The following is a 16,488-nucleotide window of genomic DNA, read 5'->3' as shown; positions in this document are numbered from 1 at the left end:
CGTTTAATATTTCTTGATAATAAATCAGGTATTACTTTAGTTATGCATTTTTGCTGGATCATCCAGCAAGTATTGTACATTTCTTTATCTGCATTTATATTTCTACTACAAAGCTAATCACTATGATGCTTACAAAGGGAAAATAAATTGCAACTCAAGTATGAAAAGGATGCTAACTCAACATTGAGGGTCTGAGGACTGCTGGGAGTTCAGCAAAAGTGACATTACAATGTTAGCCACATCTTCCACAATGAAATCTGTTACAAATGGATTTGTGACTTCACTAGTTTTTCAATGTTGTGGCGTTACTTTTCTTTATGTTGAAGGACATCATACAATTTTCTTAATGTCTAAAACGTCATAGAAACACAACAGTCTGAAAAACTTAGGGATTTACAGTTTTGTTGAGACAATTTGCAGAACAAAGAAAATATATTGATGTGAACAGCCTTGCAGAATATTATGTAACCTTTGTGATAATTTCAGAATAAGTAACTATGGGCAACTTCTGATTGGCTTTTACATACAATTAAATGTATGTACATACAGTACATACATAATCTATTACTGTATACTCTTATGCAATAGCAATCATTGTGCTGTTGAGGACAAGTTAAACACAAAGACAAATCACCTACACAGTACAGTTCTTAAAACGTCACAAAGATCATAACACTTGGTAAGCTCCCCAGCATCATTGACTCATGTGAGCTAGGTTTACAAGCCCATACCCTCCAAATAAACTGTGCATCAATATGTTAAATATTTTTTATTTTGTCTGTTTCTCCTTACAGTAATAAAACAAGGCAAATTCAGGAAGAGGAAGAGGGAACAATCTAAGATTTTAAAGAATTTCCATACATTTAAATCAGTTGCCACAAAATAAAATACAGTAATAAGACCTATGATGTAATAAACTAGTTGCACTAGTATATGATATGATATATTTTAAATCATTCTAAATCCTGCTACTCTACTCTGAAAACGTACTACCTAATACCAAGATTAAAGGCTTCAATCTATTTTCCTTTAGGCTACCACAGTCAGTGATTATATAATCTTTTCATGTACTAATAATAACCTCTTCCAGAATTCTAACTGAATTCTGCTTGTCCCCCCTTCCACTATTTTCACTAATTCCTTTTGCAGGACGCTGCTCATTTTATACTGCCAGAAGTATTAACAATTATCAGTGACTAATAACAGAATGGGGAGGACTAAGAAGTGATACACTCTTACTGTATCAGCAATTTCTCCCTGTTTGAAACCTTTCATTTAAAAATTTGTTATAGCTAGGTAACTCCCACAAGTCATTATCTTTTGCTTAAGATGTGATTACAAATTATCTGGGGTTGCAAAAACTACAGTAGCAGTGTGAATCAAGACTGTCAACTTTTATTTTGTGTGTGTTGTCTAATCCTAAACACAACATTGAGTCAACAAAGATGACAGTAAGAAATAAGTAAGTAGTTGCAAGTAACAAAACAAAATACTTGGAAGCCCTTGAATATCATATGTTTTCAGCAAAACCTTCATATCATAACTTTTTCAGCAAATGTCTGCATTCCATTTAGATTCAGGGAACCTTGATAAGAGTATATCTTGTAATTCCAAATTAATGTAGAGTTTCCAGATTGTTGGTAGACCCTCACTTGCAATGTATCTGTGATTCAACAAATACATTAATTATTGATTATATACTTTCTAATGAATCAACGGTGGCCAAGTGAGTTGTTTAGATCTGCTTACTACAGAGGACAAGTATGAATACCAAACTCAGACATTGAGCGAAATAACTACCGCAGGCAAGTTTCATTTTTAAGGCAACTGTTGTTAGAGGTATATTTTTCATAAAATCCCCTTACAGAATGAACAGTACTGTATATCATGCAATTTTAATTAGTTCAGATATTAATACCATATTTTCCTGGCCAATGACATTATCTTTATCATTGTTTTTGTTATTACACACTGTATGTTTGATGGCTTCTCATTCATACAGTACATAATTAGCTGTAGCAGTAATAGTATTTTTAGCAATTACTGTACACTGTATTAATTCCTTGTATTTTACAGTGTTCTTTATAATTTCTCACAAAGCGCTTAACATATATTATGGGAGGCACCTAATCTGCAACTGAAGTGCAGCACCAATCTGGGAGACAGCACATCATCAGGTGGAGAAGTGAATTGAGAGGAAGCTTTAGGTAACAAGACTATACAAGATCAGAGTGTAGACTGGGGTTTTACAAGGATTTCCAAGGATTTGTTTCAGTGCCAGTGTACACAATGTGGGGCATTACATGGTAAAACAAAAGAAACATCCATCCATGCATTTTCAAACTGCATTTTCCAGTTCTGGTTTGTCAGGGAACCAGTACAGGCACAAGGCAGGTTACACTCTGGATAGGATGCCAGTCCATCACAGGGCAGACACTCACAGTCACGTCAACCAGGGCCAATTTTCCCTACCAGTAGGTTTTTGGACTGTGGGAGGAAACCGAAGCACTTGGAGAACTCTCGCATGAACACAGGGAGAACATGCAAACCTCATGCAGATAGCACCCCAGGCCCAGAAATGAACCCAGGACCCCAGTGCTGTGAGGCAGCAAAGCTAACCACTGAACCATAATGTTCAACCAGGCATGTATTTGGCTTATACGGTTTGATAGAATCAAGATGTCTTACATAGGATCAGACAAATACAGAGATGTACTGTAAAGCAGGATGTCGTTACAGTAAAAATGAAACCTTTTTGCCAAATGTCTAATCAAAGTAAATAGATTAAAAACAATAGGACAGAGCTTTAAGGGACACCTGAAGAGAATGGGACAATTTTGATCTTAAAATTCTTAATGGCAACAATTTTTCCCCAGTTTGACAAATAAAACTAAATACACTCTAATACCAGTCCCCAGTCACAAACTGCATGTCCAGAATTACTGGGTTAACACCCCTTCTTATGAACAGTGCCACAAGGCCAAGGAGTTTGGGTTTTGTCAAATCTGTGTCTATTTTCCACCATGTGATCATAATCTGTTTGCATTGGCTTCTGCATTATTGATATAAATTGGCCTCTGGGTGCCGTGTTTTCATCTGCTATTAATTTCACAACTGGAATAACAAAACCTGACGTAAAATTGTTTGACATACTGTAGGGAGGTAAAGTCCAATAAGCAGTGTAGATATCACAGTGTGCCATCCAATTTTGAAGGACAAGAAACATAACTGTACATTTCACTATTTAGGTAGAGTAAACCAAAAGCTATGAAAAACAAGATACTGGGTTAAGATAAATGTACTGAATCCTTTGGATAACAATAGTTTAATATTACTGTGGTAAATTAGGTGGAGTCTAACAATATGTCGTTAATGTGCAATTACCAATTAGTAAATGTGGAAGCGTTAAGGCTGGTCCCCTGATCTATTAGGGCTGAAAGCAGACACTATAGTTACAGAAATATACATCTTATTAATATTGGAAAAACATTTTTAACTAACTACTTTTAAACCAGCCACCAATTCAAGGATTCAAAAATATTGTGCTTCAGGTACAGTATCTTTGTTGTCGTTTCTTTTTTAAAAAAATGACACCACAATAAAAAAGCTGAAAAAATTCCATGGTGAATTTACAGCGTTGTATAGTTTGATTAAGACATTTCCTGTTTTGCTCTCCAATTTTCTGTTGTACACACAAACATGGAACACATAAACAACAAGCACAAATTCTGCATTGATTCACATTGAAGTTTCCACTGTTACTTCATGTATTGCTAATCAGGCTGGCAGATTTTGATTTCTGGTTGTTGCCATGACTAATAATTTAACCTCCCTATAAACAACGAAAATAAGTAATTGTTTTTTCACAGCTGTAACGGTTTGTAGCACCAACAAGAACCATTTTAAAGAGCTACTTTATCTAAAGTGGCCATTTACTATCCAATAACGATTGATCTTCTTTACTTCAGCCCCCAAGGTGTGCACTCCTCTGTTTCATGGGTTAAGTTAAATAATTATCTATTTAAGAATGCCTGTGACTTGTTAACGATGATGAATAGGATTACTTATGTGATTATTTAAATTAAGTAAATTAAAGTAAAGGTGTATCTAAGACCCTTACATTTTTCTCTTTCACTTCTGTGGTTTAATCCATCATTGTTTCCAAGCAAAACTCCCATTGTTTAGACAAATATCTGCTGCTTCTACACAGCCAGCAATGATAATAAAAGACAGGATGGCACACATCAGGACCCAATTCAGTGTTCAAGAGACAAGAGAAGACACGGTACTTGATCTTTTTGTACCTTGCTCAATTACAAATCAATTGCAAAAAGTCAATGTCAGCCAAACACCAGTCCCTTGCGATCCTTTTTTGTCACAATAAATAAACTTTCAGTCTATACAAAACCTTTCAATGCTTTCAAAAAGAAGTACATGTACAAAATGGGCCATACGAAATAGGCCATACATAAAGGGAAGCCATTAAAAAATCAATTGAATTTAAAAAATCACTTCAACAGCATGAACTATAATACTTGTAATATGTAGCCCACAACAATTTTAACTCAAATGAGTTTTAAAAGACAGTGAATACGAGATGTGAAAAGTGAGAAATGTATGAAGTAATGTATAACATAAAGACATAAGTGGTATTCTTACTGTTACTGTTTTTCTCCATCAAAGACTTCAGTAGAACAATTATCTCTTTCACCTGGCCTTTTATTGCATACATTAAAAGTGTACTACAGATGGAATTCTGTGTGTGTGGGTTGCAATATGTGGGTGTCGTTGCAGACTGTTATTATATGGTTGTATTTTTAGACCCTGCAATTAGATGCTGTGCTATGCATATTGAGTATATCAGTATGTTAGATCTTTAACATTTCCTTCATACTTAGGTACCTTGGGTCACAGGAACTGTCATAAATAATTTGTTTATTTTACTTTAGCAATTAATGCTGACAGCCACATTTAAACAGGCTGTTGTACCTATATTTTTAACATCACATTATACATGTTCATGGTGTGACATAGTATAATACAGACTGCTTAACATCACATCCAAATTAAAGGCTTCATTGTTCATCCTTTACATTAAGGGTGGTTCAAAGGGATTTTTATTATCATTTATAATATCCATTCCCATTCAGTTCATGAAAAAACAAGCTGTTTTCTAACGTGTTTTTTCTTACACGCTTGTGTAGAATAGACTAAGAATAGAAAGAGATGACAAAACTTAAAACGTAATTGGAGAATCCACTGATAAAAGCTTTTAGCTGTATGTAACATTTCTTGTTTCTATCTACTAATTGTTGTAGTGAAATCATGATTAAAGCCTACTAGTCCTTTGGTGTTGCTCACAATACAAATCTAAGGAGGCAGCAACCACAACCATTTCCACCCTACGAGACAGGCATCTCCGGCAGACCTTTTAAATGTGTGCATTCAACCTTTTCAAGTTGTGTACTTTCAGTAGTCAGTGGTGTGACTTAAGCAATTAAAATGCTGTTGCATTTCACTGTGTCACAGGTTCCATTAGGAAAATGAAAACTAACAATAACATATCAGTTTTCTGCAATACTGACAACATTAATTGTGATGGAGGCTGCAAATGAATTATTTCCCTAATTTCGATAAAAGTATTATTTAAATTAATATTTTACAATAATTAGACCGATTTCGGTTCAATATAATCAGATTAATAACAATGATTTGAAATCAAATTCAACTTGGTTTCTTTTGAATAACTGCAGGTGGTGCTAAACATTAAAAGAAATTAGCCAGACTCAAACGTGTTATGAGATATTATTTTAATTTTTTAAAATATCTTAACGCTGTGGCTTGCGTGTTTCCAAACATGAATGAATAAAACATGAATACAGAACGATGCTGTAGAACTCAGCCTCTTTATCTTATAAACTGGTTTTAGAGTACATATAGTATACTTAGGCTATTTTTTTGTATATGATTGTAAATACGACTAAGCAGTTTAAAGAAAGTCAAAATCTGGATTTGGATTGTTTCCAAAAGAAAATCCCGGGAATTTCAATATACAGTATGCTCTAGAGCTATTTCTACAGAAAAAGCAGAGAAACATCCTCTTCTTGACTACTTCGTTTTAAGTGAGGCATCTTCTAGGGCACACACTTTTGTGGAAATCAGTACCTTTCGTTATTTCGTTTACTGAGTTTGTGGTGTCCAAATCGAAAGGATTTCAATTTACTGCATAACAATCGCGTGCTACAATTACAGTATATTGACTGCAGAGCAAAGTATCTAGTACAACATGTTAAGAAGGCCGATTACATTACATTTAATCGTTAAACCTTTTAAATCATAATTCATCATGAAACACAAAACTTAACAATGAATTAACATCCTGTCAGCTCTTAATTGGTGAATTGCATATCTTTTCCTTGTTGACTAGCATTCATTGCTAGGGAGCGAACCCGTAAACCACTGTTGATAATTGAGAACTTGGCTATTGATCATTATCCCCAAGGACAGCGAATACAGTTCACAGTGTATAAAATAGAAGAGAGGTAACTTACAACAAGAGTAGGGACTCCCGCGACCACTGCATACAGCAGAGCTGGAGGGATGGCACTTGTATCCTCCGGTCCAAGATAGGGCTTCGTGTACGAGCTGTCAAAGCAGAAAAATCCTTGCACATGCACGTTGAAAGTGTCGGTGTACTCGAAGTAATATGCCAGCATGACAGTTCCTGCCATTATCACCAGCTGAAAATAAAGCATGATCGTGAAAGACAAAGGAAAGAACATTTAACAACAGGATCCAGTGTCATAAAAACACCACTATCTGTCTCCCTCTCCCTCCTAATGCAACCCAGTCATAGCTCCCTCCAGCTCTGTGTTTCTCCTGCATTCACAGCTCATTAGAAGGGCTAATCCATAAAACATTGAATGATCCGCAAAAAAATGCGCCCTCTTTCCACCGTCACTGTTTAAGGGCTGTGGATGTACTGTACTGAGGAGAGACCGAAATTAACAGAAAACGGTCGTGTCGGTTCGCGTCTACGAGGTTCAAGCAGTCACCTACAGTACTACTTGCTTTAAGCTCGAAATGATTGACACAGCGCTGAGCTCCATCCCCTAAACAGTTTTGCTCACCTCTAAGCAACTTGTCAGACCATTAGGCTTGTTCCTCAATAAGCTACAGTAAATCAATCACTGATTTCGGCTCAAGGGTGCTGATGTCGTTATTGTAAACTATGTGATTTGTTTTGTCGTTATTTGGAGTAAGATGCTGTTTGCACTGCAGTTTGTACCGCTTGGGAAATTTTAAAATGACATCTACAGAAAATCATCCAGAATTGTATCACTGTATCACTAAAAATCTAATGGAAATGATTTTTGTGGTCCTGGCTTTAATACATGAATGTTTACAGAAAAGGATGAATTGCTGTGTACAAAATAATTGAAAAAGAAAATACATTTCTAGTAAACTACATTTGTAGTTTACAGTAAATTACTACAAAATCCTTTTTTTTCTTATGAACCATAGTTCTACTTGAATTGTCTGTACATTACAGCCTATCAAAATCGAGTTTGCACATCAGTATTAGGGAGGTATGGCTATCACAAGTGCATGTTTGCATGTCCACATGCTTAGGCTTTAAAACAATCATCAGTGACTCTTACATCACTTCTAATTATTTTAATTTGTTTAACAGATAGAGGAATCGTATGTTTCAGCAGTCCATTAGATGTCTGATTTCTTAAATACCACAGAAGTGAAGCAGCCCTCTGAAACACAGGATAAATTAAAAATCAAATGTCTACTGGTGTATCAATACCATACCTACATTAATGCAGTTGGGCTTGAAGTTTATTTATTATCAATATATTTTTAGAATAAGCAAGTAATTCTAGAACCCAGTAAAGGACTTGACTGTTTGAGATGGAAAGGATTAGAGTGGGGAGAAAGTGCTCTGATTCAGTAATGATCTGAGAATGAGCCCCGCAAGCAGCTCAGAAGTTATCAGCTTTGTCACATTCATCTTGTTTTCAGTGTGTTGGCGTCAAGGGAACAACAACAAATTTCACATCGCCTATTCCTTTGTTTTAATTGAAAGAGTGTCTGGCTAGGACCCAGATTAGATCAATATTTCAAAAGATCCTCTACTCATGCACTACAAACAGTCCTGGCTCTAGTAAGAGCCCAGTCCCCCTCTCTGCTAAATTGATATGGGGACCCTACGAAATGCAAATGAAACCATCAAATTTCAGATTTAAGTAACCTAACCTGTAGCAACTGAGGCTATAATGACTTCCAAGAAAAAGGAAATGTTCAGAAAGGTCAGAAAACCTTGGAGAGTTCTACCCCACTTATCCAACAAAAAATGACTGATGGGTATTTTACCTTACTGTGATTGGGACATTTGTGGGGACACCACCATGTGATATTGTACTGTACTGTATGTTGGGCAACAAAATCTAAAGCTAAATTTACGAGAACATTTGATGGATGGTTTAATGTCAGGTAGAAGGAAGAAACATCTAACAAACATCCCAAACAAGTGATTTTGTTTATAATCTGTGGGTGTACCAAAAGTCTGCTGCAATCTATAACTAAATAGATTTAGCTTCCACTGAAGTGGAGTTACAGGTTTCATAAGGTACAGCTTGTATTGAGCTCACACACTAAAGTAACAAATGAATTGTACAACAGGAGTAAATACATGTCATATTTTGGTTTTGGCTAGACTGAAGTTCTGCCTTCTGAGCAAAGAGCTGATAAATGAGGTACAATCTCTCTTCATGAGAGATTACATGTCAGTTGGATTTATTGAACATTATGGTTGTTTACTACATTCTTCAGACCTAGTTACTAGAGCACCGAGAAGCACTGTAATAATTCCGAAGTATTTCAAAACACTATAATTTGTTCATTTTGACCTAAATCCATAATAAATTAAATTACTTGTTCTTCATTCAAACATATATTCATAGTCCTCCAAAGTACAATAAGCTATAGCTGTTCATCACAAATCCACCACCCAATTTAAATAATTTGATGTGGATAGGAGGATACCTAAATTCACCAATGTGAGAAAGAAAGGGAGACACACACTACGAGCATTTCAAAAAGAGACAATCATAATAACTAGGTCACAAGTACTTCCCAAAATATGTTTTAAGTCTCCAACCGCATGGTATTTAGAGGGTTTTCATAAAATGTGCCACTTCCAACTTGTTGAACCATAAGTTAATCAAATACATTCTGCTGCATAAATCAGTCTTTAGAAATAATTTTGTTAATGCTTTCTTTTGCCTTTTTAGAAAATGGTGCTGTTTTGCATGGCAGAGTACGCTGTTCTAGTTGTGTTACAATTAATTTTCTTCCAGTTCCTTTAAATGTATCTTGAAAATGCAACTTTTCTTTCTAAACTTTTGAGTCTTTCATTAAAAGTTTCTTAAAATAAAATAATGCCTGTTTAAATGCTCTACTTTAATCAAGGAAATGTTTCCTTTTGAGTAGAAAGCCTCAACTGAATATCACATCTGATTTTCATACACAGTGTTCTAAATATCATAAGGTATAGAGCAGGTGCCAAGGTATTGTAAATTTCACAAACCATAAATGTAAGAAAACCAAGGCAGAAACATTTTCAGGCAAATTATTTTCTAAAAATGCTGAAGCACTGTGCAAAATCAGAAAGCAGACAGGACCTGGTAGTATTTCTAAACCTCAAAAAACTGCAATCACAAATAATACTTGGATTTTAATTCATGGCAAACTGTTATTTTATTTAAGATTTATGGAGAAGAAAAGCAAATACTCCACATCAATTTGGAAGGTAGGCTTTTATTTATTTTAAAACAATCTGTTTTGTGGAAACAAGAAGGATCTCCATTGTAACTGTTGAATTGTGCTCCTCCTGTCCTTTAACCTTAACAATCAGAGTCACATCAGGACGGTTCTGTAGAAAAGGGTGCACAGGAGGCCCCAGGACTTGTTCGAAATACAGTAACACCAGGTTGCCATCAGTGACTGCAAACCCAGATCTGCAGCAACAGGAATTCCTGAACTGTTTATCACACTTAGACCTGCCCATTTAGCTTGGTGAGTTGACTCATGGTCTCCCAGGCCGTCATTGACAGAATGTGCTTGGTTGTAATATCTTGGCAGATTAGAAGCAACTGAGAACACCCTAGATGACAAATGACAGTGCAGTTTAGTCCCGCTTCCAAAATACCAATGGAAAAAAGCGTTGTTCTGTTAATATGTGGGGCATATTAGTTAATTTCTGTGTTAGTGTTGAATTTTCCCTAAATCTGGCATTCAACAGGTTAAAGTACCTCATCCTCTGTGCCCAATCAGCTCTCTAACTAAAGTGATTTAGTAATTATCCAAAAACCAAAGTTACTCACAACAATCACAAGAGTAGCACATTCAGTTACAGTAGTTAATAGTGATCCAAAAATATTAAAATCCTAAGGCTGCATACTTTAATTTTCTAAAAACGTTCACGTATATGATATGATATTTTCTTTTGCTGCTTAATATAAATACATAAGTAAAACAAATAATGCAAAATAAAATGTTACTTTATAGAGTACTTATTTTTGATAGTTTGTCTTAATGTATAACAGAATATACAAGGTGACCATTATAAAAATTGCTGTACACTTAAGGAAACCTCTATTGTTATCTTTTTGTCATTCATCTAACAAGTCCCAGTGCTCATTCTTTTTTTTTCAGGAGTATATTATACACTTTAGCTATTATATATGCAAAAAAGTTTGTGAAGGAGTTTTACAACAGCATCTAAACTACAGTACATCCCCCTGTGTTTTGATAAGATCCTAATTAAAATTCACAATTTTGATATAATCACATAGGATTTCTAGCAGTAATTAAAAGAGCTGTGTCACTTCAAACCAGCTCTAATCAGGTATAAAAGCTCATTCGAATGGGTATGTAAAGGGAGAATGACAGAACAGTAATTCAATTCACAGAGTATTAAACACAACTACAAACAAACTTTTAACATGATTTACTGTTACTTTTGTGACCTGGTATCACAAACTGGGTTTGCCCTACTATATACCTCAGTGAAAATACAATCAGCATAACATTTGCTATATTCTTTCATTTTAGTTTTGATTTTGATTACTCTTTGTTTTAGAAAGTAGGTTATGGATGTCAGGTTTAATTAAACTTTTTGTTTTATTTTATTTTTATTAACAGTAATCAAAATGACCCTCTGATAAGCCAACTTCTCTTCCACCCTATGTCTCTGTCCCAGTCCTAAGGCTGTACTTTATTTAGGCATTAAAATCTTCCCTAATTTGTAGCAGATTTGTAAAGAGAATATGCTCAAATGTCTGAATAAAATGAAAGCAGATTTGACTAGATGGTCTTCTGCAGAGGCTACAGTATTTGGTAAGATCTCCATTCTAAAAATTGAACAATCTGCCTTGCATTTATTTCTTATTTTCAATTGTCCTCATTTCACGCCCACCACTATACCAACTACAACGTACCACCACGATACCAAGCAATCTAATTATTTAATCTGAAGATATTACTGGCCAGGAGCTCAGTTGATAACTGAATAGGACCTCAAAGCTTCCACCCAAACAGGACTAAACCAAGTCATCATGTTTAAGTGGGTTTTACTATAACCTAGTCAGCTACAGTACAGACAACATTCCCCAACACCATATCATCTCGACATTGACATTAAAATCCCATCTACAGTCCTGTAATTAAATGCTGAAAAGGCTTCTGATCACAGAAAATGGGGATGGTTGGTATTAGTAGGCCTAGGGACTGAGTTTGATAAATTGCTCAAGACTTTATATGCAAACTACTCAGTGATGATGCTGTCAGGCTGCAAGTGTTACCACAGTTCTCTGAGCTTCAGCGGTACTCTTCAAGGCCTTTTTCATTCTATTCACTGCTGTTTGCCATTTCATTAGAGCCTTTTCACACAAACATTCGGCCAACCTGACACTTTTGTCCCTATTAGCATTAAAAATAAGCAAGATCACATCTCACTTTATGCTGACAGTATCCTATTACTGTTTGAGGATATTTCCAAAACACTCAATTTCTTACTCTGTCTTTTCAAGGATTTTAAAGTGGCTTCGGGATATAACATTAAGTGAAATAAGTCTGCCCTGCTGCCTTCACATACTTCACTGGCAAAGTTAATTCTAGCTGTAGACACACTAGTGGCTAAACATGATACAGTAAGTACCTTGGTGTTGAAATCTACCCATCCCTCTGCATGACTGTTTGAAAATGTTTATGTTAGAAAAAATGAAATATTTGTACTGTAAACAGATGGGTGCTATTTTCTAGTTTCCCGTAGACCAACATTTCAATGTATTTTCATGTATTGGACTAAATTGCACTCTGTAATCTATAGATTTTTGTGGACGGATATACGACCACCTGTCAAATACTTGTTTTATAACTGTCTATATGAAAATATATTTTAATTTACAGTAAAAATGTTGTTTTACACTTAGTTTTATTGGTGAATTCACTGTGTGACATTTGTTCTTATGGAATGTGTTCAATGCCTGTAGTATTGTGCCATTTATTTCAAATCCATCACAATGCTGGGTACAAAATAATTAGTACTTTTTTAACATTTTTGCTTTTACTGAATGTTCTTAGGAATATCCTTTCACAGACAAAATTGAATGTGTATTCTGAGATCTTCATTTGTTCATTAAAAATTGTCCTTCAGAATACAATCAAGCAAATGAAAGTAACTTCATATTAATTTGCGAAAAGGAAACCGAGTGATTAGTGTTGATACTGTATGTAAAGTTTTATGACATAGTGTTCTATAGCTCTTGAAGCTGAACAATGATGTGATTTACCTTTTGGCAGATTAAGTGGCAATTTGTAGGTTGGCATAGGCATTTTAAAACATCTGTTGTGGCTTTTAAAGGCTTTAATTACTATATTCCCTTGTTAAGACATTAAAGTGAGCAGGAAAAGTCAATATACAGTAAATATAGTCAAATAAAAATGGGTCAGATGCCATTATACAATACCTCTGTAGTGAATGTTGATTACAGATTTGGATTTGGGAGTAGATTAATTTGAAGGTTTCCACCACGTTCACTACCTTACTACAGTACATCTTTCTCTGTACTTGTTAATTGAGGTATTAGCAACATATTCTCTAGAGCAGGTCTTACTAATAATGCTAACCTGATAAAAAAGAAAAAACAAATTTCCTTTTCTAAAACTGTGAGTACATACCCTGCTGGATCATGATCTTGTTAATTACTATGATTATGCCTCTCAGTAAAATAAAATAATGATTTGAAGACAGTAAGTAAAGATGCTGGCTATGAAATTATTCTTTCCAGCAGATAAGCTAACAAACACAGTATTAATCTCCTTGAACAATTATTTTGTCTTTTGGATATTTATTATAATGTAAATACATCTTAAATGAAAAAAATGTTATTTTGCTGGTGGGACAGGTGAAGATGTAAATGGTAAGAATAAGGTATGCAAGTGAATTAATAGGATATTATTTTGGAGAAAAAAAATCAGATCTCCAGCAAGGAAACAAATAATTGAATACATTTGGACCCTTCCAATTTATGTAAGGATTGTCATACAATTGTTAAGTGCAACAGATGCTATGAATACAAATACAAAAAAAGCCATAGAACAGCTCATTTAGATCATTCATTAATGAGCATGAACCTCTGAAAAATTACAGCAGGTTCTTTTTTTCGATACAAATAATCAAACTCTATACCTACAGTATTATAATTGAGCTCTATATTGGTTGCCTTCATTTACATAGAATTCATTCTATAGACCTTCAGAAGGAGGTGCTTCTTCATTATTCTTCCTTGTATATCCTTGACTATCATTCACCTGTCATAAAGCTGAGTTTAAAGACTTCTTTCAACTATAAAAGAGTCCTCCTCACAGTACACTGAATATCACACTTGTTGTGACCTTTGCCTGTATGCTGGAAATTCTGCAATGCAGTGCAACTCCTTGAGTTGAGATGTTTTTGCACAGTGCTGTTAGCACCTAATGCTGCCCCCTAGAGCTACGGGGTTGAGCCAGTGCACTGAAAATGTCCACTTGATTTCAAGTCACTTAAACTGCACAAGTGCTGTAGGTGTATCCAAGCCTGTACCATCTGAGCTTACTGGACAAAAATAATATTCTGTAAAATAATATTCTGTGGTAACTCAAGTCCCACAAATGTCAATGTTAATTGTTCAGCAGTTATATTATTACAATTTTAGCTAGTAATTGCAGTGGTTGGTTTTTCATGATGTATTATGCTAGCAATCCATAGTTCAAGCATATTAAAATAAAATGTCAAGATAGTTGGTAGTTGAATATAACCAGGTTTTGAAAACAATGCATTCCTGATTTGTATTCCCTTTCATATTTTGCTTTGGTTTTGCAAATCTTAGCATGAGCTTGAGCAGATTCTAATAACTCCTTGTAATTTCAGTTATCATATAATCTTTTTTGAAGATACAGAAATAACAATGATACAAGTCTGTAAATGTTTATTTTATAAATGTATTTTTTACCTACAGGTCAACCCAAATGTTTAAGATGACCCAGAACGAAGCCATTTTGCCCTCCTGCGAAGATCACACACAAAAAAAGGATCCTAGACTGTCATTTGCCGCATATTCCAGAACAATGATTTGTTTTTAAATGCTAAGTGACTTGTCAAAAACAAATTCGGTTGAGTGGGAAAAGATGTAACTAAAATAACAAATGTACTGTATAAATGTATATTTAATTTATTTTAAAAATATCTCAATAGGCAGAGCACTTGTACTTTTTTTGATTTCCTCATTCTAGATGAATAAATACTAGATATTATAAGGCAAACTAACAGAGAAAAACTTCAAAGCGCCAGGCTTCAAGCAGCAGTCTTATCTTGCGTGCCATGCTTCATAAGAAATTCATGCACTGTCTTCCTCATACCCCTGAAGATTTCAAAGGATCCTGTTAGCTTTTTGAATGAAAATGTTTGTGGCAGCCAGAAAAATAGTCCGCTGTAAAGGAGCAGGGGGAACATGTTAAACTATCCCTTTCTTCACATCTGCCCCGAACATCAGGAAATGTTAGCTGGGTGAAGTGGATGAAAAAGAAGTGTGAATATATCTTATTTTTCATATGAAGTGGAATTCACATTCACCCAACATTTTGCAAAGATCATATTCCATACACTGTTTAAAATGTTTTCAATAGATACTGTATAAAGAAAGAACCCACATTTTTTTTCTTTAAGTGCAAAGGAACAAAACCATTCACTTTTTCCTCCACCACCCTCTCTCACCAAGTGGGCATTTCATCAGTCTTGTGAGACATTTATTGAAGATGTTCACAGAAAGAGGTATCTTACTGCTCAGAAAAATAGCAGTAAGCTTAACCTATGGCAAAGTGAAATACAGGTAAAGCTGTAAAGCTTTATAAATAAAAAAAATCAAAAACTAATAGTGTTTGCCACAGAAGGTGCTCTATCTGTTCTCTGATGCTGACTTAAGTGTGCCCTTACTGACAACGGAAAGAGGTGTTTTATTCAAATTGATTTTGACTAATTTGACTAATTTAGTATTTTGAATAATACTAAAAATATACATAAAAAACTTTAGTCTTATTTTGGCTTAAAGATGTTGTTTTATGGGGTTTTTTTTTGTTTTTACCATGTTGACTTACTGTGGTCTCCTTAGTTAAGCATTATATACACAAAAGCTGCCTTACATTGAATAGAACTGTTTAACAGAACACAATAAATTCAGAGTTTTTTTCACATTCTCAAAAACACTTAATGTTGCAGCATAGTTTGTTAGAAAAGTTATATATAGTATAGAGATCGTATTTATATTATTGTATTTTCGGTTTTTTTCGCTGCAAATATCTAAGAGCAAAATGTTTAAGGAGGTTAAGATGAAGTTTCTAAAAAGACATACAGTATCATGATATTAATAAAGTGTAAATATAAAAAAAAACCATGCCATTTCCCTTTTCAGGTTTATTTCCCTATGTGAAAGTGTAAAAAAGGCCACGAAAGAATAATCACTGAATTAAACTAAAATTGTTCTGGGTTTATACTGTACATTGCAATGCAAGATAAAAACCTAAATTTAAATCTCCTTAAAGAATCTAAATATTCAGGGAAATAGGGAAACGCTGATTGAAGTCTTTGAAGAGTTAAAAATGTTAACTGTTGTGGATATCAGCATCAGTTAATTCAATCTTCCTCTGGCTGGAAGACAAATATATTCAATACAGTATGAAGTCGGTTTTATTTTTTTAAGAGTGGGCAATGCTATAATCCTGTAATCCTGCAAACAGCTCTTTCAGGAACTGCGTACGGTTTGCATTAGGACCTGTTAACACCTAGAATACTTCAACTGCAGACTCCTGAGTGGCTTAACTAGAAAAGGCATGTATTCACAGGACAAACTGAGTCCTTCAGTCTGCACATTGCCAGTTTAA

The 16,488-nt window shown here is 34.7% G+C and overlaps 1 protein-coding gene across 5 annotated transcripts in view; it reads right to left on the bottom strand.

Moving 5' to 3' along the window:
- Window positions 1–16,488, bottom strand: part of plppr5b (phospholipid phosphatase related 5b) — a 63,981-nt gene that overhangs the window by 28,213 nt on the left and 19,280 nt on the right. For 4 of the 5 annotated variants that reach the window (XM_015355658.2, XM_015355656.2, XM_015355655.2 and 1 more), the window contains exon 3: window positions 6,552–6,740. In XM_015355658.2, coding sequence (XP_015211144.1) covers window positions 6,552–6,740 — 189 coding nt within the window. Of the gene's footprint in view, window positions 1–6,551; window positions 7,091–16,488 lie in introns of those variants that run through there. The other variant, XM_069194099.1, reaches the window with a different exon arrangement.

Source organism: Lepisosteus oculatus, chromosome 9 (assembly GCF_040954835.1).
Source record: "Lepisosteus oculatus isolate fLepOcu1 chromosome 9, fLepOcu1.hap2, whole genome shotgun sequence".
NCBI classification, from domain to species: Eukaryota; Metazoa; Chordata; class Actinopteri; order Semionotiformes; family Lepisosteidae; genus Lepisosteus; species Lepisosteus oculatus.
This window is presented reverse-complemented; position numbering and strand designations above follow the sequence as displayed.